This window comes from Papilio xuthus, unplaced genomic scaffold (genome assembly GCF_000836235.2).
Source record: "Papilio xuthus unplaced genomic scaffold, Pxut_1.1 DF825946.1, whole genome shotgun sequence".
Classification (NCBI taxonomy): domain Eukaryota; kingdom Metazoa; phylum Arthropoda; class Insecta; order Lepidoptera; family Papilionidae; genus Papilio; species Papilio xuthus.
The window spans coordinates 5,128,699-5,153,763 of record NW_013532703.1 but is presented as its reverse complement, the minus strand read 5'-3'; the positions used below and the strand labels follow the sequence as shown (position 1 = coordinate 5,153,763).

Below are 25,065 nucleotides of genomic sequence, written 5' to 3'. Positions count from 1 at the left end.
AAAAAAAAATATTTAATTTAGCTTTTAGCTTCTTTACGGGGCTGGAAGTCATTGCCGTGTCATCACAATTTAGAGTTGACTTCCATTGCTGACTGCGCGTGGGCTTTGCTAGTACAAAGATGTAAATTTATAGAACTAAGTTGTATAAATCTATACTTAATATAAGCTGTTTAAAAACAAAACCAGTGACGTCATATTTATGTTAGAAATTGCAAAAAATTGCTTAACTGTTTTTTTTTTCAATGGACATAGTGATTCAATAACAATATAACCTTTTTTGTATAAATTATCTAAATATTGTACAGAAAACAGAATAATTATATAAAAGATAAAAGTAAATTGTCTATGTTGTGAGTTATTGCTTTATTTTGAAACATAGAAAATATTGTTTTTAAAATTAATTAATTGTCTCTGGTTTTGCATTTTTATCTACATTAAATTCATTCAAAAAATACCTTTGTTTATTGGCTTTTAATTTTCAATAAAACAGGTCAGAAATATATTACAGAAGTTTAATAAATAATTTGCATTATTTTAGACCAAAATAATGATTTTTAATGGCAACACTAAGAAACAAAAAAAGCAAGTTTTAACTGATAAAAAAACGGCTAAAACACTGACGTATATTCGTCGGGTGGCGGCACCGACTAGTTTCAAGCCCGCAGTGAGCGTCCGCGAAATAATACCAGTCCCACTCACCCTGATGAAGGGCCCGCCATGGACTTGAAACTAGTCGGTGCCGGCACCGGATGAATATACCTCAGTGTTTAGCCGTTTTTATATATTATAACAGTTTATTATAATTTTTCATGAAAGTTTGAATAATTTAAAATCAAGTGTCTTTGTGTCTAGCAATATATATATATATATATATATATATATATATATATATATATATATATATATATATATATATAAAAGTGCTAAAATAAAATATTCCTTTTGATATCCTTTAAAATTTATATAATTCTGACAAATAGTTTTTAATATACCATCTCTCTTCTTTGTAAATTTTAGTAATTATTTTCTTATTAATTATGCCAATAATACATCACAGATGAACTGTTCATGTACAAAGTAAACTTTATATATTTTAGATATCATTTTCCACTAGCGCGACTTGCCGCGGCTAATCGCGTAGTGGAAATGAGGTTTATACGTTTCTACAATTATAGTAATATCTTTAAAGAAAATGTTGGATTTACAAGTTAAATAGTATTTTTGCAATAGTTGCGTCTTCCTTTTGTTATGTAACTATGAATTTTATATAACACATTATGTTGTACTTTTACAATACTATGTCGCCGACTTATTATGAAATGAAGCAGTCTTAAATCTGACTAGAAAGATTAAATTGGAAAGTAAATAAATCATTCGAACTACTTTTAATTTCAAGAGTTAGTTAATAAGAAAAAATATAAAAGTAACTGAGTACTGACATTTTTTGTTTAACACAAATAGGATAGTTAGATTTGCTTGTCCATGATGGATGTTCAAATTTTTCAAATAAAGCCGAACCTGGATAGATGAGGGTTAAAGGGACCGCGATATTTTTCTCGCTTATAGAGTTTTCTCTTACCCGAGTTTCTCACTTCGAGTTCGTCTATCAAAATAGGCAATGACTCTCTCTTATTCAGATTAGACATTACATCGTGTCTGGTTATTTTATTAACCGACATAATTTGTCGGTGACATGTAAACACTACTCGTGTACAAAAACATGACACCTAGTTTCATTGCGTCATAGCAGTTTGAAACTATAAAACTATTTATTTTTGTGCAAGAGTAGTAAATAGATTTTAAGTTGGGAAATGTAAAAAAAACATTCCATAATTCTGTTAACTATTTTACTTCTAAATTAATTTTGAACTTGACTGTTTTATGTGCTTAAAATATAACATCTATATAAATATTTTAAAACCTCGTCCAGTTGGCTTGCATATCTGAGTTTTCATTGTCAAAATACTTGTTCAACAAACATAAGTGTCACTTTTGTTCTTGCAAAAAAAAAGGTAAGTATATTTTTTAAATAAGTTTTTTGACAATGGATTTTCACGTTAATTTCTTTATATTCACTATCGTTGTTTTTTTAATGAATTCAAATATTTAATATTGTGTCCAGTAGTAATTAAGGATTAATAATAAAAGTATTTTCCTTGTAGATTATCTGTGCAGTGCCAATAGGTAGTGAAATTAAAATAGATAGACGAAATTATCTGACCCGGTGGGAATAAGTCAAACTAAATAACTCACTAGCGCCATCTGTCAATATTAAAACGTCAAGATCCTTATACTATAGCTGTCTTGTCATGTTTTTTCCCATTTTCTTTATACTTTTAGACCTTTATTAATTTTTTGTCGCGAATGGCGCGCTTTCATTACAAAGTGAAGTGTCAGAATGATTAGTGAGGGGACATAAGGACATTTTAATAAGGCTACTGTTGTGCCAGTACACCGTCACTGTGTTGGATTTTCTACCTAAATATAAAGCACTTAACTTGTCATCCCTCGGTCCTAGGTTCGATTCGGTTTTTCGATTTACATATGTACATTTATCCGACGTTGTTACGTTGAAGGAAAACATCTTGATGCTGCACATATCTGAGAAATTCAAAGATATGTGTGAAATCAAACCGCACTGAGCCAGCATTGACTATGGCTTAGTAACTTAGGGTAGGCTCCGAGTTCCTTAGTGGGGATATAGTAAGCTGATGATTCTGATAATTTTATATTTTAGTGTGTCTCACCGGGTCAGATATGTTTGTCGGACTATAACATGACATATATGTAATTAACTAATACAGATGTAAGCTCATGTTTAGCATTTATTGTAAATATGTATGGGTAATGTTTGAAACCATGACGATAATATGTTATATATTTTTGCATTGATATATATATCTTTGTTTTTAAGGTGCCATAAAACAGTATGCGTTATAGAGTTTGAATATTTACAAATATATTGTTCCTTAGGGAACATACTCATACTACGTGACCTATTTTTTTAAGATTTTTCGTCCCCTCCCACCCCTCGGTGACCACTCGGAGTACATGTCAAGACCCCCCCCCCGTCTTTAGTTTTTACGTAGTAATTCATAATTATGATTTTTAAAAATTGAAAAAAAAATTGGCTCATACTCCTCTTTATATCATAAGACTGCATGCATACTTAAGTTACTAGTGAATTATGTATGATGAAAAAAAACAAGTAACGACTGCGTGACTAAAATCTGAGACCCCCCCCCGCTCCTGTGAGTGACCGTAGTATTTTAAAGACTCCGCTCCTCCCCCCGTTAAACGAGGCACGTAGTATGGGTACATTCCCTTATATACTTTGACCTCGATAGAAAGTTTTTAATGATGACCATCGACAATTAACATTTTATAAATATGATAAATTAGTTAAAAAATTTACAATTTATTTGAGTTTTAAAGCATTTTTATCGGCTTGTGAATTGTTAATATTTGATATTACTTTGAGTTTCCACTGTTTGAATACCTGTACGAAACATTGTTACCGTTGCTTTTTAAAGGAGAAAAGCATTGACGATGTTTTTGTATGTATGTATTGTTGAATGTTGCAATATATTAGATAAAATGAATCGTACAAATTAATCTTACATAAAATTATTTATAATGTTACTTTTATTGGAACGAAAGGCCTAAACGCGTGACATGAGTATTTTATGCGCTGACTGGTACAGTCGATACTGGATAAGCGAGAGTCCAAGTGAACGCGTAATTTTTATCTTTTATCAGAGTTTTTTTTTTATATATCATACCGTAGCAAACGAGCGAGCGGCCACCTGAAATCACTGAAATAGCGAAGTGACATACCCATAGACATACGCAATTGCATATGCGTTGCCTACCTTTAATCTATGGAGGAGAGGATGCAAAGAAAGAAAATATTTTCTCTTCCCATGCGTCCTCTTATTCGGAAAGTCCACTTCCACTTCCCATCCTTTCTTAATAAGAAAAAGGATGGGGAGGGAAAGAGTACTTAATTAGGCCACACGGACGCATACTCATCAGATGAAACGCGGAATTGCTTCCACTTGACGCATGTCTTCTGTGTGGCCGTGTTTTTTCTCTTATGAAGGTCGTCGGAACAAACTCTCGCTTATCCCGGTTTGACTGTACTAACATACTAGCGTAGTTAAGATCGTTGCAGGGAATGTATTTTCTACCAATTTGATTAAATTAATGATAGTATGTAACTATATCAAATGTGTTTAACACGTAACAATAAAAGAAAACTGTGGCAATTTAATGTAAGTAGATTTTAAAGTTTTTTTAGATTCAAAGATAAAGATTTGTCGTAATGAAGTCTATGATGTAATATTACACTTGTATTTCGTGTATGAAAATATCTTTGTGTTTTACAACTTGTGTAAGCGAGATGAAAATATAAAGAAACTAGAGGTGTGACAGAGACAAAAAAATGTCAACCGTCTCGCGTCAATGACTTTACACTTTTATTGACATATCTTGTTATTCTTTGACAATTTGTGTCAATGCATGTGTCAGTTCCGTATAAAATTTGTATCGATGTTGAATTCAGTTATTTTCTATGGTTATACATAATCTATAGTAAAGTATTCGTTTGAAGATTCCTTATCCGTGGCCATAATCAATGTGATCCTGTCGGTCTATAATAGTGACGATACATCAGACGGAAAGTTACATCCTAAGGTTCGTTTAGATTAAATCTGAAATCGTACGATCACAAGGCAGTCGACTCTGAAGCGAATGCCGAATGTTCGTACGATTTCGGAACATGTTTAAATGAATCTACTCTTTTCATCGGATGTGTCGAATTACGTGATGTTTGAATGAAGATAAATATATATTGTTGAGAAATTAAGAACATCTATATATTTGATGTTACTTTATTAGCATGCAATGTGTAGTAAGTAGATATGTTTTAAATTCTAGAACAATCTGCATTATGAACAAATTAATTCAAGAAGAATCCGATCATAAAATTGGAAGTAATTCTGTGTTTAAATTCTTATTTAGACAATCCGGAATCGTACGAAAACTCGGCAGTCGTTTCAGAGAGAGACAAACATTGTATACCCCATAAGCCATATGTCTCGCTCTGAAGCGACTGCCGAGTGTTCGCACGATTTCGGATTGTCTAACCTTAAGACATTAAATATAGAAGTGAAAGAGATATTAATAATTTTAGTAGTGGAGATTGTTCTAGAAATAATAGTGTTGTTCAAAATAATATTGTAATACCTTCATTTATACGCTTAAGAGAAATGAATTTATATGGATGTTGATTGTTAGATGTTAGAAATCGGGCCACGACTGACCGAGGTAACTCGAGCAAGTTTCTGTAGATTATAAAATGTATAAGATGTTTTTCTTTACGGGCCTAACAAATAGAATATTTACGGAGCCATTTGCTGAGTAGTGAATACAATGCTCTCATGTATATTTGCTACTTATCAAGTTGTAAATATTGACATGTGATAGATTTGTTCGCGATATCGTTGCGTACGACGTAAATGTCGATTTGTAAATTGCATAATAGATTGTGGTCCTACATTTTTTTTTAAAGTAATGTTGCCACAATGGAATTAAATTGACCATAGACTATGTTTTTTTTTACATTGCAATCGTGTTAATATTAGTGACAATTCATGAATTTATAAATGTGGGGAATTATATACAGTGTAAATTAATCTATGGTCAGATTTTGTTCCTGCGACTTAAATGTAAGGGAAGACCACTTGTAATATATTAGTTGTAAATATAGCGCTGAAGCGAATGGATGCATAGTACCATACATTATATACACGGTTATAAAATGCTCGTTTTATTTAACTTTAACCTTCTTCAATATTAGGATCTAATTGAAAAAAAACACTGGTAAAATTAAGAATTTAATTTAATACAAAACATTAACCTTTATAACAATTCAGCTAAATCTGTCATGAAAATTAACACTAATAAAGTGTGAATTACAAACACAACGGAGAAACAAATCTCTTGTTATTTGCAATAGAGCTTACAATTCAGAAGCCATAAAACAGGAAATACAATATTAATTTAATTTATTTTCTTTACAATTTCAAATCTGAATTAAATTCCTCTACAAATATAGTTCTAACATGTTGGGTAAACAGAAAAGCCTCGACATAACGTTTCTTTCGAAACCTAATTACCCGTTGTTGAAAAATATGTAATTCACAGAACAAATAGATTTGTTCTTTGTAACGCAAAATTATGATTTACCTAGTTTTCATACTTTGATGTATGTAATATGTATTTTGGAAATAAATTCAGATTTATTTAAATTAATAATTGAGCTAATATATATGGCTTTAATTAAATGTATGGAAGAACGAGAAAAAATGTAATTTTCTCTACGAAACAATTGTTTTGTCATTAATATGCAAAAACTTGAAATTATAAAATCACTGTCCGCGGAAATGTAGGAAGTTAATCATAATATCGTCTAGTTTTATTTTTATAAAAGATTTCATTGATTTGTTTTATCTGAAAGCAAATATTGTCTTTAGGTTAGTTTCACATTTTTGCTAATCTCAATTTCTTTTTAAAGAATGGATTGATTGGTGACGGTGTTGAAGGTTTGAGGTTAGTTTTTGTTGGTTGCTTGCTGCTGTCAAAAGGTATGTTCGGACTCTGTCTAACACTTTTGTAATAATCCACCGGAGCTTGAGCTCCATTATTTTTTAAAACAAATTTAACTTTCTTCGGTGTATTTAAAGATAATTTTGCATTTATTGATTTTGAAGTTTTCGGTGATATTTTATTTTTGTTATTTTTCACTTTATTAACTACTAGAGTTGCTTTCATAGGTTTTTGTGAAGGTTTTTCTTTGACTTTTTGCGTTTCTGTATTTTTCTTTTCACTTATTGTTTTTGCATTATTTTTACTATTTTCCTTATTAACTAAATTATCTTTTTTCTTAGATGCAGCTACTTGAGTCTTGTCTTTACCTTTCTCTTTGTCTTTATCTACTTCCATTTTCTTAATATTATCTTTTTTTAGTTTTTGCTTCGGTTTAGAATCACCGTTCATTTTTGCTGTAGCCATTTTTATTTCAGAATGTTTTTGTGTTTGTTCTTTCTTATCAGTTTTTACTTTCTTAACATTTTCCACTTTAGTTGTTTTCTCTTCAAGTTTACGTTTCTTGTTTGGCCTCTTTTTGTTTGCTGGTTTTTTATTGGATGTATCATTTTCTTTCTTTTGTTTGTCATCAGACTTTGTTTCTTCAATATTCCAATCTCCATTCTGTAAATATTAATATTCATTATTTTTAAAACAATTAACTAAATATTAAAAGAAGCTTTCGATAAGTCACATATTTTTTTTAATTTGTTCAGATTAAAAAAAATGTGCTTTTTTTATATGAGAATAAAATTAATTCGTAATGAATATTGTTTTACTTGTTAAAAATAACTTACAGTAGATTCAGCTGGCACTTCGTCAGGTTTGACAACATCCTCAACTATACTTAGTCCAGCGCGACTTTTCGCTAAAAGACGTTTGCGATGTTTGCGACTTAAACCTGAAAAGAAAATTATTCATATTTTTTTTAGAATGAGGCAAAAACCGCGCAATTTATCAACCGCCAACTTGATCTTTGACTATATTTTTATAAAGTTGTGGAAAATGATTAAGAAAAGCATGAAGCATGTCTACTCAAAACCAATTACAGTTAAAAAATGTTGAACTAAAGACTGTTTATTTAATATTTTTCTGTTTACCTCTCAATGCCAGTTCATCGGCGGAAGTAGCGAGTCTTTTCTCCAAGTCCTTAAGTTGTTTAGCTGCTTCCAAAGGCTTGGGTAATGCTGCCTCCTCCAGGTCTGCCAGGAAGTCTGTATTTTTGATGCGCAGCGGGTACACGTTGTTGCTCAGTTGTACGAAACTGTATATATACATACGAAACTGTAGACACAAAGAGAGGTAAATCTTCGAAACCAATTGTAATATTGCGTCGCTAGTATCGCATTGACTTCCATGCAACTAACGTAGAATATGTCAGTAAAGGCATAATGAATATTTGTACAGATTTGCTCGGCCATCTTGAAAATTGCAGTGACTTCTCACAATGATTTTGATAAACAGGTTGCGAAAGACTCATTTTTTTATACACCTGAAGTCGCTGATATAGCGAAGTGACTGTTGCCCATAAACATACGCAATTGCATATGCGTTGCCTACCGTTGGAGAGGATTTCTGCGATTCAAAACCAAAACATCGATGACGTGCGCTGTATGAAACTATATGACAATGCATAAATCGCCAGCAACTATAATCGTTTCGAAGATTTACTTTTATGTATGAAGGGCGGTTGTTGGCAGAAACTGTCTAAATCCATTCAGCTCACTAGGTTACCTACCTTTCTATGCAGGCTTTGGCGCGTTTGCACGCTTTGTGTGTGCGGGAGACAGTGTCCGCCAGCCGGCGCAGCTCCTCCGCCAGCAGCGCGCTCGGCACCGGCAGCTGTGCCAGCTCCACATTCACTTTGCCCGCCCGAGGGTCTAAAACTGGACCACTGGAATAGATAATAAATTCACTTCTTATACAACTTTAAATTTTAGTTGTTTTAATTATAATAACATTCGTAAGAAAACGTTCAAAGAAAAGTTCAATTGTGGTAAGAACCCCGTTTCTTACAAAAAAATTAAAAAACAGTAAATTTATTTTTTGTTTCCTTTGTAGTATGTCTATATTTCTTACGATTCAGTTTTATTATCATCTTCGTCATTCTCATCATTTTCTTCATCACCATCTTCAATCACCATTTCCAACGCGTCTGGTCCGCCCGGGGGACATCCCATCTGAAATTAAAGTAACACAAATTAATTTCCATCATGCAAACGTTGTGCAACACGAATGGTTCTAGAGTTAGTTAAGTGTACGATTGATGTTAGTTTCCTTAATCCTGCAAAATCCCTTAATCCTGAAACTGGCAAAGATTAATGGTAAATTAGCAACAGTCCTATATGTTGTGTCACCCAGATCGAGAAATCTATATTATAAATGCAAATGTTTAGATGGATGGAAGGATGTTTGTCAGAAGATATCTTCTAAACGTTTGAATAAATCCCACTGAAATTTTGCATAGATGTAGAACATAGTTTGAAAGAACAGATAGGCTACTATATAAGTTTTCTTATAATTCACGCGGGGACAAAATCACGGGCGACAGCTAGTAAATTAAAAGAGATTATAACCCTTAAATATTAAACAGTAAATTTAAAAATAGAGAAAGGAAAAAATATACAGCAAATAACTATCTTTAGAAAGAAAGAGACTGTACATACCTTTTGCCAGGCTTGTTTCTTAGCAGCATACTGCAGGCCGAAGTCTGACTGGTACAGGAGTGCGTTGAGCAGCGACCGCGCAGCATTCACTGCTGCACCCTCACCTCCGCACACCAGCAAACAAAATGGCCGCAACAGGCATACTATACTTTCATCAGGAATCTTGCCTTGTGATATCTACAAGTAGTTTAATGCAGTATATACTTATTTATTTAAGCTTTGTACTCAATACAATGTTTGTAACATTACATATGTATGCGGTGATGTACTAGAAAGCTTCTTCATTCTTAAACTGATTTAAAAACGGCTAAAAACTCACGCATATTCCTCCGATGGCAGCACCGACTAGTTAGTGAGCGGAGGGCCGCGTTTGCGAAATAATACCAGTACAACTCATCCTGATGAAGGGCCCCCGACGGGCTCGAAACTAGTCGGTGCCGCCACTGGATGAATATAAGTGAGTTTTTAGCCGTTTTTATATCAGTTTAGTATAATGTCTCACGAAATTTTGAATAACTCTTCATTCTTGTTGTGCATTAGATTTTGTAAACACGGAAAAAGGAAGCTGCTTAATACAGTAACAGAAAAACAGTGTTGCCAGTTGGATATTATAGACTATGGATTAAGTTAAATTTCTATTATTTATATTAAATATCTAATTAAATTATAAAACCGTACCAGGATTTCTTTTTTAAAACAATAGTAAAAAAATTGGTGCTTTGGCATACAGTGTGACTGTTGTCCAGTTTTACATTACCTTATACGTACAATAACTTACTTTAGCCAACTCTTCAAGGAAGCAATCAATGAAATGCAATATTAGAGATAAAGCATTCCGAGCATATGTTGGTGTTTTCACTGCTAATAAACCTGTAAATTTAAATACATACATTTATAGATAACTAGGTGTTGCCCGTGACTGTGTCTTCACTAAATTAGTCAAAACTTAATTAGCCTTTGTATTCTTCCACTCTGTGTTCAACATTTATGTCAAATTTCATTGAAATTCATGCAGCCGTTCAGGAGATACATTCAAACAAACATCCATTCATCCAAACATTCATCATCAGCTCACTATACATTGCCACTGAGGGGCTCGGAGCTTACCCTAAGTTAGGGGTGACTATGTCATAGTCAGCCATGCTGGCCTGCTGAGGGTTGACTTCACACATATATCATTGATTTTTATTCTCAGATAAATACAGGTTGCATCACAATGTTTTCCTTCACCATATGAACGTAAGATATCAGATCCAAATGGGCATTTATAATATTAGTAAGATAAAGTTGTAGTCTTTAGTTAAAAAGAAAAGTTATGAATATAAATTAGTTCGAATAATACTGTACCATCCTCTGCCGTTAACATTTCAGTATAAATGTTGCAACTCTCTAAGCTCCACTTGCAGCGTAACAGACATCGTAAACTACCACGCAAGTATCTACGTACCAGCTGCAAAAACAGAGAATTATGAATAAAATAGAATATTTTATAACAAGATCAAAACTTTATCATTTACACTATTATGAATATTAACCATGGGTTTCCGACACCAAAATATCAATATAAAACAAATCACTATCCCTGTCATTATCTTTGATAGCACAGAAATAATGATGTCTTAAATTGGTTTACTGGACTCAAAAACCCACAGTTACATATTGTAATTGTGTGAAAATTATTAAAGTGAATTGAAATTGAATGAACATACTCTGTTTATGAAGAATTAATATGATACAGGAAAAATTGTGTTTCACAATAATCTCACTTTGGAAAAACACAAAGTTTTTACACTATTCATAATTTTTACTATCTTACCATCATAAATTTATCAATTCTATGTTGGTCAATTCCATACCACCCTGTAGCCAACATTTTGAAGCCTGCCTTTGTCATGAGAGCTGCATTCTTTATCTGCTCCGGAGGGAACTGATCTAATATGCCAGCTATGTTTTCACATAGTTCTTCCTGTAAAATAAATACATGTCGAATCTGTGAGTTACTATAAAATGGTCTTCTTACATGAACCTATTGTTTTATTGTAACATTTCGTAATTGGTTACTGCGGAAGGCATTAGCTTGCCTTTTGCTTTTTGTTGAATAACTTAAAACAAGGGCAATATTTTATTTGTTTTTTTAATATCGTTACGTTACTCTTTTACCTGTATTAACGGTTTGTCTGACATCCATACAGCATAGAACAAACCTTTCCACACTCTGAAAAAGTCATCTTCTTTGAACTCTGCAATTTACAAAACAATATTTTTATGTATATACCGTATTTTGTGCAATAGTTTATTCCGTATCTCTTATTACGTTGCCTTAAGTTGTAAGGGCTATAATTCTTTTTGGATTAAATGCTAGTTTAAATTACAGGGTTTTGTTTTGTGACAGTTCCTAAATTTGTTTTTGAGGTTATGTTTAACAATCTCACATGTTTACTGCATAAACACAAAGTTATAAAATTACGTACCGTATCCTTTCTCAAAGCAATTAAGTAACCATTTCTTTAATGCTTTCAATACACGATCTCGTGTTTTCTTCTCATTAGATGATAGTAATTTCGCGAATTTGAATTCCTGCGCTATGACAAGAATACGTTCTTTTTTATTCTTTACAATTGGCCTATTCTTAGATTTTTGTTTTTTAGTTTTCTTCTTGTTATTGGTTTTCATTTTCAATGATACTGTAATATTATATATCAAAGTCCTAAGTATACTACGCAATTATAAATTTATAAACGGACAAGTCACACGAGTTTAGTTATTTGAAAAACAACTGACGTTTAAGTTTTTGACAGCATCATAGAGTTGACATTTACTTTTTTTTTTATTTTTATAGCAAAAGCAGCATTGCCGTTCTGTTACTCTGACTAATTTTCGCCGACGAGGTTTTGTTTTATAGTTATCGAAATTAGAAATAAAATTTCTGTATGTCTGTCTGCAAGGACGCGTTTGTTCCGGGTAAACTCCGGAATGGAAAAACAGGTTTTAACGGGACTTTAAAGTAAAGGTACCTGATGCACAATGAGTATAGCCTACAATTTTCATTAAATCTGCGCTGATGAAGTCACGGGCGATCACTAGTAATTTAATAAAAGAGTTATTAAAAATAATAGAGCAATAAGCAACGTTTATTATCAACAAAACCATACAACTTTATCATATAAATACAGGCACTTTATGTAGTAAATTCAGTTATAATAATCACATAATTAAACAATAACAGTATCGCAGTTCATGAGTTGTATTGGCGAATTGAAATAAAAATATGGGAATAAGTTAAAAACAAAATTGGCAATTATTTGGAAAGGACTGAACGTGATAAATCTGTATAGAATCTTACGCATAGTTAGGTTATCAATATAAAAATTATACACTTTATGGCAAGATTCTAAGAGTGGTAGAAAGAACACGAAACTTTGTAAACAGACCAAAAAAAGTAATACTAAATATCCTTGCATTATCATTGAATCACAACTATAGTTCCACTGTTGAAACCCTGGTGTGAAAACACATTGACATCCCTTTCATTCTCCTTAAGAAAGTTGAGACAATATGCTTAATTGGTATTTCGACAGTGGAAACTGACGTTTAATTAAGTATTTCTTTTTCACTTCCTTAACATATGCTTATGTACGAAATGGTTCAATTAATATTGCACATGTGCAATTAAAATGTATTAGATTGTAAGGAATTAATATGTTGCACACATAGATATAAATCTATAGATATACCAAATCCGAAGCACAAAGGTGGTAAATATCTTCATTTAAAATACAAAATGACATTTCAAGAATCTACTTTTGATGACGTCACCGTATCTATAGGTTATATATCTATGGTTGCACTATAAAACATTTGTTATGCATAAGAATAGAATTTATTGTCTATTATTGTACTTTTTTACGTTACTTATGACATACATAGTTACATTTGTAGAAAAGTTGAGTCGAATGTTAACAATACTCAAATATGGTAATTTAGAAAATAAATTTAATGCATTATCTTTGACTATAAAGAATAGAATAAAAAGACCGTTTAAAATTTTGCAAGCAATAGATTTTAAAATTATATTTTTTAAATAGTTTTTTTTAATGTATGAATAAAAAAAATTAAAGCCAATTTGCCCAATACCATTTAAAATTAATTCAAATATAAGCGCCTCAGCAACTATTTACAATAAATTATTTTTTTTATATAAAATATATTTATATATTTATAAATCTCATTGTTATATTGGAATGATTGACATTTGCACTTAAGTTTACTATAGCTTTTTATCTTAAAAATAGTTAAAATTTTAACAATAGATATTTTAATTTTTTTAATTACATTGGCACTATGCCTGCATTAATTCGCTTAAGTAGTAAATACAACTGTATAGTAATTATCAAATATCTTGGCGGCTCCGTACAGATGTGTACTTGAGCCGACAAGATATTTGAAGATTTATAACAATTCTTTAACACCTTTAATGCCTTTTCTGTATGAAAACGGAATTGCCAGACAGCAGTGAAAGTGTTAACTATATAATTTGTTCTGGTACATTTTTGAATATAAAATTCTAAGCTGATGTTAATCATCATCAGAAAGCAATGATAAAGGATCTTTGACAACAGCCTCTGTTTTCGTTGGTTTTATTTCTTTAGGCTTTATTGATATACTTCTTCCTGAAATTAACAAAAAAACTATTAATGGTAAAGTATGATATGGATCAAATATTAAATAAAAATTTTTTGGAAATTAATTTTAAAAAAATTACGAGAATCTTTACTTTTAAGAATATTCAATTTTCAAAAAAATAATAAGTGTGTCAGTTGAGTCAGTGTTGCCATTTATTCGTATTCCGTAAGAAAATAAATTGTGACTTACCTGTATTCTTTCCACCACCAAAGAGGTCATCTCCGCTATCGTCGTCAAATAACGATTTTTTCACGTCAACCTTAATAGTTGATTTCTTTTCGACTATATCTACAGATTTCTTGCTGTTGTTTCCAAAAAGTTCTTCGTCACTGTCACATCCAAATATATTTTTAGTATTTGTGACAACTGGTTTTTTATTACAAAATAATTCAGTTTCCTCATCGCTCATATCATCAAATATAGATGCTTTACATTTTGCTGGTTTTTGAGAGTTGTCGGGTTTTGTTGAAGAATTTATATTTTCTTTTTCGATTGTCTGTTGTTTGTCTATAGTTTTTAACGATTTAATTGAATCACTTTCTATTTTGGAAGACTGAGTTTGTTTAAAAATGTCTTCAACGAAAATTTCAGTACTATTCACGGGAGTTTGTAAATTTTCATTGCAAGTTTGAATTTTTGCATTTTCATTGCCGTTTTTCTCCGTTTTAACATTCGTAAATATATCTTCGTCGTTTAAAATATATACAACTTTAGATTTGACATTTCTTTCTGTACTTACAACTGTTTTTGTTGTACTTTTTGGACTGTCTATTGAACTAGAGTTGTCTGTTGAGTCAGTACTGCCGAAATCAATGCCTGATTTTTTAACAGCTTCTCGCCTAGCTCTTCTTGTAGATGGTCGTCTTTTAACTTGAATTTTAGCTCTTTCTTTAGACAATTTATTGTTTAGAAGTTCCGAATCCGCGTCACCTTCGAAGCTGACAGATTTCACAAGCGTTGACACTATTTCTTCTGTGTCGTTTTGTTTATCTGTATCCGGGATGGATAAAAGTCCGTCAGGTTCTTCGATGGGTTTAGATTTATTAGGAGAAGCACCAGGTAATAATGTATTAACATTTATGTTTAAATTCATAGCTTTAAGTTTTCCAATAGTTTTTTTACTACCATCAATATCATCATTAACTTTATGAACGATTTCTTTCTCTTTGAAGTCCTTTGTTTGATTCCCATCATGTAATTTTGGTTGTTGGTTGCACAATTCATCAAGGTTTTTAGATAAAATTTGCTTTGGCAACTCTGGTTCACTGACTTCATTTGTAGTTTCTGTCGGCAAATCTATATCAATAGCAGGTGGTTCATCACTAAATATCCTGAATAGATCATCTTTAACCGTAGAACTAACGTCAGGTTTTTCGTCAGATATTGCATCATCTTTTTTGAAAAATAATGCTTCATCATCTGAATCATCATCAAAAAGTGCGTTGATGTTTTTACTTTTTTTAGGTTCTTTCGGTTTTTCAAAGTCTGGTGGTACATCGGTAAATATATCATTGAATATGTCTGCGGGAGACTGTTCAGTAGGTAGTGAAGGTAGGGGAGTATTTTCCATTTTAGTAGCAAATATTTCACTGTCGCTTTCAATCTTAGTATCATTTTGAGAATTGTTTCCATGACTTTCTGAATCATTCTTGAATGAATCAACATTTATAGCTTTAGGATCTGTTGCTAACTCAGAAGAGGAATTGGAATTTTCTTTTTCAAAATCTATACTTTTATTAGTAACTTCAGTTTTCAATTTATCATCAAATTCTTGTGAAGTTAATTTCTTTTCATTGTTTAAATTTGTAGGATTAATATCTCCTTCTAAAATGACATTTTCTTTTATGTGGTTATTTGTAAATAATTCATCAATTTCATCATCATCAAATAAAGCTGGACTCTGTTCTGATGTTTGCTGTGTGGTTTGGGGAGTTAAGAATATATTACTGGCAAGATTGTTTTGGCTTATTTTATTTTTAATTTCATTATCAGATTCTAGCTTTTCTGTGCTTTCAGCCAGATCTTTTTTATCTGTAGCTAAAGTGTTTTGAGAAAATAGATTATTATTATCATCATCTTCACTTAATTTTAAAGGATTTTCTATGTTTGTTTGTTTGTTGTTTTGTTTATTATTTATAATATTTACATCTTTAATTTGAACATTAGAAAATATATCATCATCGCTATCTTCATCAAAAATACTTTTAATATTTTTCTTATCACTAATTGCATTATTATCAACTTTGCTTATAGAAGGCTGTTCTATATTAGTTTTTATAGGAATATCTGAAAACAATTCACTGTCACTATCAAATAAGTCTTTTGCTTCGTTTACGTTGTTTTTGGGTGCATTAGTTTCATTAACTGTGACATTTGCAAATATATCGTCATCACCATCATCATCATCAAATATTGATTTTACATTTTTATTAGCTTCTTTTATAGGTACTTTATTATCTGTGAAAATGTCATCAATATCATCAAAAAGGTTATCACTGAAGAGGTCTTTGTCTTTTGTAATTAATTCTTGCTTGGTATCTTTGCTTTTAATTTGACTAGGCTTATTTTTGCTGAATAGATCATCTAAGATATCTCTTTCTGGTTTCCCAGGTTTCTTTTCTTTAGTCTCTGGTTTATCTTGTATATCTGTTTGTGTCTCATCTTTAGGTTTATTTGTTACTGTATTGGCATTATTTTTCGATGGTACGCCTTCAGTGTATCCAGTTTGTATGGATTTCTGATTACTTTTAAACATATCTTCATCGCTTTCATCTGAACTGTAAGTTTTGCGTGGATTACGTTTTAAAATTGAAGCTCCAATACTTTCGGTTCCTTTCATAGATCCAAAAACTGAGATTCCACCGATTGGTTTCTGTGAAAATAAATAAAAATTAGCAACGATATTTAAGACCTTATATTCTACTAAATAAGGTATAGATTACCTTATCTTTAGCAGGTTCAGTTTCCTCATAATTTGGTTTAATAGTTTCTTTCTGCTCAGATCCAAATATGTCAACAGTATTACTAGAATTGTTTAGGCCACCAAAAAGATCTTCGTTCAAACGACTTTGGTCTTTATTTGTACTAACAGTTGGTTTATTTTGGTGCAACTCTGCAAATATATCATCGTCTTCGTCGTTGTAGTCGTCTCCGTCTGATTGATATGTGTCATCCAGAGGAGGTGGTTCATCGAAGAATATTGTAGCTGTAAAAAATTACTGTATTTGAGAAATTATATACATAGTAGCTGTCGCCCGCGACTCCGTACGTTCGGTATTAAAAACAAACCTAATAAGTAGCCAATGTGTTCTTCTAGACTATGTTGTTAAAATTATGTCTAACTTTAGCTAAATCCGTTGAGCCGTTCCGGTGATACCTTCAAATAAACATCCATCCATCCATCTAAACATTCGCATTTATAACTTAACTAATAAACTTATACAAAATTTCGAACTACCGTTAATTTGAAATGACAACTGATTGTTATAGTGTCAGCCAATCAGATTGCTGTATTAACAATAGTGGCGCCACCATTACACAAATAACTCGGTTTTTTAGCACTGGCATTGAGTTTAATATTGGTATTTAATAAAAAATAAAAATTTAATTTAAATTACGTTTAAAACAAGATAAAGACGACTTACAAGTAGGAGGTTTTTGTGGTTTATAAACGGCGGGAACTTGCTGGGGTTTTGTTATCTCTGGTTCTGGCGTTCTTACTGGAATCTGAATAGTACATGTTTTTGTTCAAATATTATATTACAATATAATATTAAAAACTAACGAACGAAAAAAATATTCAAACTTTCGTGAGATATTATAAAAACGGCTAAACATTCTGATGAAGGGCCCTTGATGGGCTCCAAACTAGTCGGTGGCGCCATCGGACGTCAGTGTTTAGCCGTTTTTATATGACAAAAACAACTTAATTGTTTCCCGGCAATTATTAGAACCTTCCCAAGACCTCCATGAACATTTCAAGATCAAGATAAGATAAATCCGTTTAGCTGTCCTCGAGTTTTAGCGAGACTAACGAAAAGCAATTGATTTTTATATATAAAAATATAGATTATAAATATTATTGTATTTATTTAGTATCTGTACCTCAGGTAAGTTGCCGGCCAGTTTGCGCGCCAACTCAGCAGCGATGTGCGCCTGACTGACTGCAGTTGGTGGCGCACTCTGCTCTGACTCCACCATTGAACTGCTTGATGATATCTATATAATCATTTTATTACTTTTAGATATTACTAGCTGTCGCCCGGGACTCCGTCCGCGTGGATATATATATGTTGTCCACCCATTCATCCACACATCCATCTGAACATTCGCATTTATAATATTAGTAAGTTAAATAAAAAGCAGCTCTTCAAGGCATAAATTCGAATAAAAAAAATGAATAAATAGTATCCTATGTCCGTCTCCTGGCTCTAAGCTACCTCCTCAACAATTTTCAGCCATATCGGTGAAGCCGTTCTTGAGTTATAAATAGTGTAACTATCACGACTTTCTTTTATATATATAGATTAGTTAGAATCCTTTGTCGCGAATGTCACGCTTTCATTACAAAGTCAAGTGTCAGAATGATAAGTGAGGGGACATCAACATCGACATTTTAGTAAGGCTAGTGTTGCGCCAGTAAGCCGGCAGTGTCGGATTTTCTTCCTTACATTACATATACAAATTGAGTCAAAAATCTTATTATAATGCCTAGTTTACATTATACCAGTATAACAGTAGCGTTCAAAATCAACACTGGAATAAAACTCACATACCACTAACTGGCAGAGTCAAAACATTCCATTCCAGTCCAGCACTACTGTACTGGCATAATGTAAACTAGAGATAAAGATGCAATTATGTCTCGTTGATTTCTTATATTAGAGATATGCTTAGTGTGCGCTAGTTCCATAATTACTATGGAATGAAGATGGATGGATGGATGGATAAGAACGGTAAAAATCTTTTTCTGTTGATGCTTAATTATTATTTTAACGACTGAGTAACTTATGCTACGTAGTTTCTTAGCTACTTTATAGTATAAAAAGTAAAAAAAAACAAATTGCGTTCTTAATATGATTAGTTTTAATGTTACCGTTCTCTGTGGTATATTCAATCTGTCAGTTTGTATGTCAGATTCCTCAGATTCAGACACCGAGTACTGGTCAGGTGCGGCTTCAGCTGCCTTTGATGTTGAACTATCGCTGTCACTGTCTTCTGCTATAAGACCTGAAAGAGATAAAAAAAAACAAATTACTAAAATAAAATTAATAAATAAGACGCATAACAAATGAAGTGCGCGAAAAATTTTGTAGATGCACTTAGAGGGTAGAGTAATCAAGTGTTTTATATTTTTTAATGCGAATGGGGGTAAAAAGTCAACAAAATGTCTTACCAGCATGCCATTTCCTCTTCCATGCTTGTGATCCTATGATATGAGGTAATGGTCGCTGAGAATACAGATCTTTAGGCCTGAATACCATTCTGAAAAAAGATATTACGCCTTAAAATTACATAATAAAATCTAGAACTATTATTATAAGCTGGCACATTAATTATTAATTTAAAAAAAATATATTTTTTTATTTTTAAGGCAACACCGGCCCCGGGGTTGCATAAATTTGACCTTTTTCCTTTTATACTTTTTCTTATTGTTTAGTTTTTTTTTTAATTCAAAATGTATATTCCTCGAAAAGACAGTTCTTTTTCATACATATTTAAAACTCCGTCCGCGCGGAATTAAAAAGAACCTTAATTTCTACCCTATGTATTATTCCATAAAATGTTCTACATTTATGCCAAATTTCATCAAGATCCGTTCAGACCTCCTGGACATACCTTCCAACATACATCCATCATCCATCCATCCAAACATTCGCATTTATATTAGTAGGATTATTTAGCAACATACCTGCCATCATCATCATCTGAATCGGAATCACTTTCGCTGTTCAATATTCTAACACACTCGTGCATTGATTCCAAAGTCTTAAGGCTCTGTTTTAAGTTTGTCAGTTCTGTTTCTGGATCCTTTAGAGGTAATGGCTATGAAACAAAAAACAGATATTCTAATAGCGCCATTTATTTAACGAATGCCATCTAGTTTTTTTTAATTAACTAAAATATACATTTTTAAATAAAAAAATAATTTGGACAAATTTAATATTATTCCTTACCTTAGTTGTGGTATCTTCGTTAGTAACAACTATATCATCTTCGTAAACTCTACTTTCAATAAATTGGCTATTGCTCAGGGCCATGAACCTGTTTGATAGTCAAAACGTAAATATAATACTTTATGGTATTGGATTAAAGGTTAATAAGACAATTTAGTGCTAAATACATTAACACAAATGTTATTTTAATAAATTAAAAACTTTTTAGTATCTTCCTATACTTCGTTTCAATTGAAAGCTTAAATAAACAAATGAAAACCACATCAAATTACCATACATGGCAGACATATTTATATTTATTGTGTCAAAATTGAGAGATATGAGAGGATGCATGGAAATATTTTTTTTCTGTGCATCCTCCGTTGATTAAAGGTAGGCAATGCATATGCAATTGCGTATGTCTATGGCCAAAGGTAACTTCGCTATTTCAGCGATTTCATGTGGCCGCTACCTCGTTTGCCACCATATGATATAAAAAAACTAGAGATATTGTAAAATAAGTGTAGCTAACAGCTATGTGAGAAAAGTATTTAACCAGAAATATTTAAGATTTTATATAATAATAAATTTTAGTGTAAATTCTACTTTGTCTATGGTACAGGTTTTTAAATGGTATATTGTTTACTAATATAAATAACAAAGTATTTCTAATTAATGTCTAGAAAAATAAATAAATTTATTTACTTATTGTTGACATTCTGCAGATCAATGTTAGCCCCATCCAGTGCATTCGCCATTTCCTCCAATTTTGCATTTGTCTCTTGGCAACGAGTCATTATTTTCTGCAAGTTAAAATAACTTATGTATAAACACAATAAACTTCAAGTTATCATGAATAACCAAGTTATGAAAAATACCTACAGGAAAAGATTTTGTTTTCTCTGATTAAATCACTCAAGGTACATGGCTAATATTTTTTCTGGAATATGTATTTATATGTGCATAAGTTTAGATATAACCCCCTACAGCCTTAATAAATGAAGAGATTTTGATAATAGGCATGTTATTTGATTCATATTCTTCCCCTGAGTGTCATAGGGATAGAGCCAGCAAGGTGTTTTTAGTTTTTTTTAAGTAAAACATCTTGTTATTAAATTATTCAAACTTTCGTGAGACATTATACTAAACTGATATATGAACACGGCTAAACAATCACATATATTCGACGGGCCACGTCCGCGAAATAATACCAGTACCACTCATCCTGATGAATGTCCATGGGCTCGAAACTAGTCGGTGCCGCCACCGGACGAATATATGTGAGTGTTTAGCTGTGTTTATATATCAGTTTAAATCTTGTTATGTCAGATAAAAAAAAATGTTACCTGATGTATATCTTGTAAAATGTTGAGGAGCTGTTTGTCTCCAGCAAGACTCCAATGAGGAGCCATGCTGCGTAATGACGCAGTGTTTGTTTTGTCCATTGTTTTCTGAAAATATATTTAACTTAATACATAATGGGATACACATAGATTTGGAATGTTTTATATACAATTTGTTGGTAACAGTTAACTTTAAACTTCACTTTGCTACACTGAAAGGGGAGTTACCTAGCTTTATTATTTATCGTAAATCACTAATTAATATAATATCTAAGAATAGAAACATTACAAATGACCTGCAACTTGTTTTTTAAAAGCATTTAAAAAATTGTCAAGAATCATGGAAATGTTCCAAAAAATTTACATTTTAATTAATCTTAGTATTTGTTTGTGAAACTTACCAACGCAATTTATAACATTACTGTTAGAAAGTCAGTATTGTGCAGCGATTTTATCTCAAATAAGTTATTCACTTTCCACTAACATACATTCTATCCTTTGCGTTTCTAAGATACAAATTAATTAGACGAAAACTAAAAAATCACTAAACATAGTAATAGTTTCTTTAAGTTTTATTCCACAAAATGTTGTAAAACCTGCACACATTTCTCGCAGTGTGTTTAACCAATATAATAAATTCTCTCTTATGTACAGTTATGTGGCTAGAACAAAATGTTATTCTGATTGGTTAAAATGTTATCAAATTAAACAGGATTGTTGTTAGATTTTAATCAAAATGTACCTTAAATACAGATGACAGATGACATTAGTTGACATTGACAAAATCCACCTGTGGAATGTTGCCAACTTAATTTTTATGTTTACTACAACAAAAGGTAATTTATAAACCGCTATTTACGGTTGAGGATATTTTTTGTTGGAGCCTATACTATCTTCGAATTGCTGACATAAGTATAAAAACAACAACACTTGCTTGCAACACTTGCACTAATTATAAGCTAAAGACACAAAATAGAACAAATAAAATCTGTACAGGTAGCGCCTAGCGATATCAACAGCATAGCGTATTGCTTTAGGTCTTCAACTTGTATAAGAAGTTATGGAACTGAATTTTCAATGCATTGCATAGTAATATCTTTCATGGGAATATTACGCGAATGACAGGAAGCACGGTTAATTTCCATTAGCAGTCATATCCGTTGAATACTATGATAATGTGGCGTGTGACTAGTCTTCTATAGCGTAGCGTACTACATTATTGAATATATACATATAATAATACATACATAAATAAACAAATGTTGCTCAGCTAACAAGTTTTATGGACATAAAACTTTTTTCATTTATTTCAAACGTAATAATTAAGGAAGAAGTTACAACAATTTGATTTGAAACGACGTGTTATTTTACTTAGTACTGATTTTTTTTTATTAATAAACATCTTTTTTACACAATCATATTTGCGAGCATTCCTTTTTTAAAATCCTTCATTAGAAATCACTTTCATAATAATATGATGTAAGATTGTCCCGGTAATCTATTTCGAATATTCATTTTATAAAATTCATCCCACAACAAAACAGGAAAAACTGACCACTATCACAGTTAGGGAATGACAAAAAATACCTTGTATCTGATCACAGCACGGGGTAAACGAAATTGTTAAGATATTTTGGGTCGCACGTGATTGGATGTTGATGTTAGTTTTTACCAAAGTTCAGGTAAAAAACTATATTGAACCATTTCGATACAATAGAATCACGTAGTTCCAGCTTAACGAAGCGATATTTTAGATTTTTTTCATGATTAGTTAATTAAGCAAAATAAAAGATTATAAAACTTAAACATGTCCCACAAAACTTGGAAAATTATTTAGGAATTGGATAATATGAATCTCCTATTAATAGTTTTTGTATTCAAACCACAAAATCAACATCGTTTGACTTGCCTTCTGGGTTGTGCATGTTTTTATTGAACCAGTGATAAAATAAAGCTGATTTATATTAAAATTGCGTACGTAATTAAATAGAATTTATTATGGGCATGACTCAGAATTCAAACTAGCGTTTAGTATAACTGAAAGTCTGCATACCATAGAGTCTAGAGTAATCGCAATGCAGTGAACAATTTATTTTCTGACGTGGTACAACTTTAGATGCGACTTAGGTTTATTTTAATTAAATTTAAATTTACACCTAAATATTGTTAGCTACGCTTAGGTTTCAGACGTAAAAATATAAAAGTATTGCCTCTGTCATTATATTTGACAACTTAGGGATAAGATATGTTTTAAACGGTGATTTTGGACTCAAAAACCCGCGGTAAGTAATGAAGGACTTAAATACCTGGCAACTAAAATAATCTAAATGTATGATACCTCTGGGGGTACGTTTTTTTTAGCATTAGGCAACCAGCTTATCGTTTTTCCTTTCTTTAAAAAAATTGCTTTTGTTTTATTGTCGTTATAAAAATATTTGTTGCCAGTCTTAATACGAATATTAATTAAGTAAATATTGCGTAGTTTTACTTATCAAATAATGATGTCAGGTAATTTATCGCTTCAGTTTAACACTTTGACCACACGTCAATCACTTCAAGGCAGGTGAAAGTTTCTCTTTATCATTCAAGAATTGTCTTACTGGCAACTAAATGTTTTATTATTAATTTCTTTGACTAAAATAATAATTAAAAAAAAAACTCAGACTGACTTTAGCACCTCGTCTTCTGTTAAATTTATTCCACCAATATACTAAGGTTTCAAATAACAGCAATATTATCAACTTAAAATAGGACTTAATTTCGTAGCATGCGTTATAAGTTCTAACTTAATTCTCTTGTTAGCGTCTTTAAACATTCATAGTTATCTAGGCCACCAGCATACCTATATTATTGCAAAACTTACGAACAAAAACAATCTAGTCCAGGGCGGAGTTGAAAGAACTTTATTTAGTTGCCACGGGACCCGCGTACGTGTTGACTTAGTTGTACAAATATCATAGCAATTAGCGATCATTTACTTCTTAAAGTCGCAAACAGGCCCTTAGTGTAGATTTCTCATACGACAAAGATCTCTGTTAGTTTAATATTACGTATAGTCTGACTAGTATAAAACACCTCAATTTTAATATCCACATTGTTACTAATATAAATGCGAGAGTTGTTAGAAGATATCTCCGGAACGGCTCAACAGATCTTGATGAAATTTGGCATACATATAGAACATAGACTGGAAGAACACATAAGCTACTTATTGAGTTTTTCCTAAATTACGCGTGGACGGAATTGAAGGCGACATCTAGTGTATAATACATTTCTTCGCGTACTTATAAAAAGTGACGCGATAATGGAAGCGATTGTGGCGCCCCCATGACATTTTATTTTCCTGTTTAAGCCAACAGTATTATTTTAACCGAAAGCTACTTAATAGAATTTCTAGGTTCTCTAAGTTTGTTTCTAGCTTAAATTCTAGAATTACATTAAGTATACTAAAGTAAAGCTCATATTGTAACATTTTCTTCTTTGGTTAATGCATCGATTGTAAGTCTATTTCTCTATGAATGATTGCAAGTGCAAGAGACATAATCGAGTACTTTCGTTAATGGCGTTTCG

The 25,065-nt window shown here is 31.7% G+C and overlaps 2 protein-coding genes across 2 annotated transcripts; both read right to left on the bottom strand.

Moving 5' to 3' along the window:
• Nucleotides 1-6,358: 6,358 nt before the first annotated feature.
• On the bottom strand, nucleotides 6,359-12,081 carry Nnp-1 (Ribosomal RNA processing protein 1 homolog Nnp-1). The gene is made up of 11 exons (XM_013321449.1): nucleotides 11,786-12,081; nucleotides 11,475-11,554; nucleotides 11,131-11,280; nucleotides 10,662-10,764; nucleotides 10,093-10,184; nucleotides 9,315-9,491; nucleotides 8,728-8,828; nucleotides 8,387-8,542; nucleotides 7,749-7,912; nucleotides 7,446-7,549; nucleotides 6,359-7,272 (listed from the first exon to the last, which is right to left on the bottom strand). The coding sequence occupies exons 1-11, from the start codon at nucleotides 11,985-11,987 to the stop codon at nucleotides 6,544-6,546; spliced, it is 2,058 nt and encodes a 685-aa protein (XP_013176903.1). The 5' UTR covers nucleotides 11,988-12,081; the 3' UTR covers nucleotides 6,359-6,543.
• A 1,442-nt stretch (nucleotides 12,082-13,523) lies between these two features.
• Nucleotides 13,524-22,207, bottom strand: FAM21 (Family with sequence similarity 21). Its single transcript, XM_013320266.1, has 13 exons — nucleotides 21,897-22,207; nucleotides 21,499-21,603; nucleotides 20,858-20,955; nucleotides 20,174-20,261; nucleotides 19,909-20,042; nucleotides 19,393-19,481; nucleotides 19,093-19,226; nucleotides 18,102-18,215; nucleotides 17,642-17,723; nucleotides 16,940-17,202; nucleotides 16,150-16,869; nucleotides 14,187-15,783; nucleotides 13,524-13,984 (listed from the first exon to the last, which is right to left on the bottom strand). The coding sequence occupies exons 2-13, from the start codon at nucleotides 21,595-21,597 to the stop codon at nucleotides 13,890-13,892; spliced, it is 3,513 nt and encodes a 1,170-aa protein (XP_013175720.1). The 5' UTR covers nucleotides 21,598-21,603; nucleotides 21,897-22,207; the 3' UTR covers nucleotides 13,524-13,889.
• Nucleotides 22,208-25,065: the final 2,858 nt, after the last annotated feature.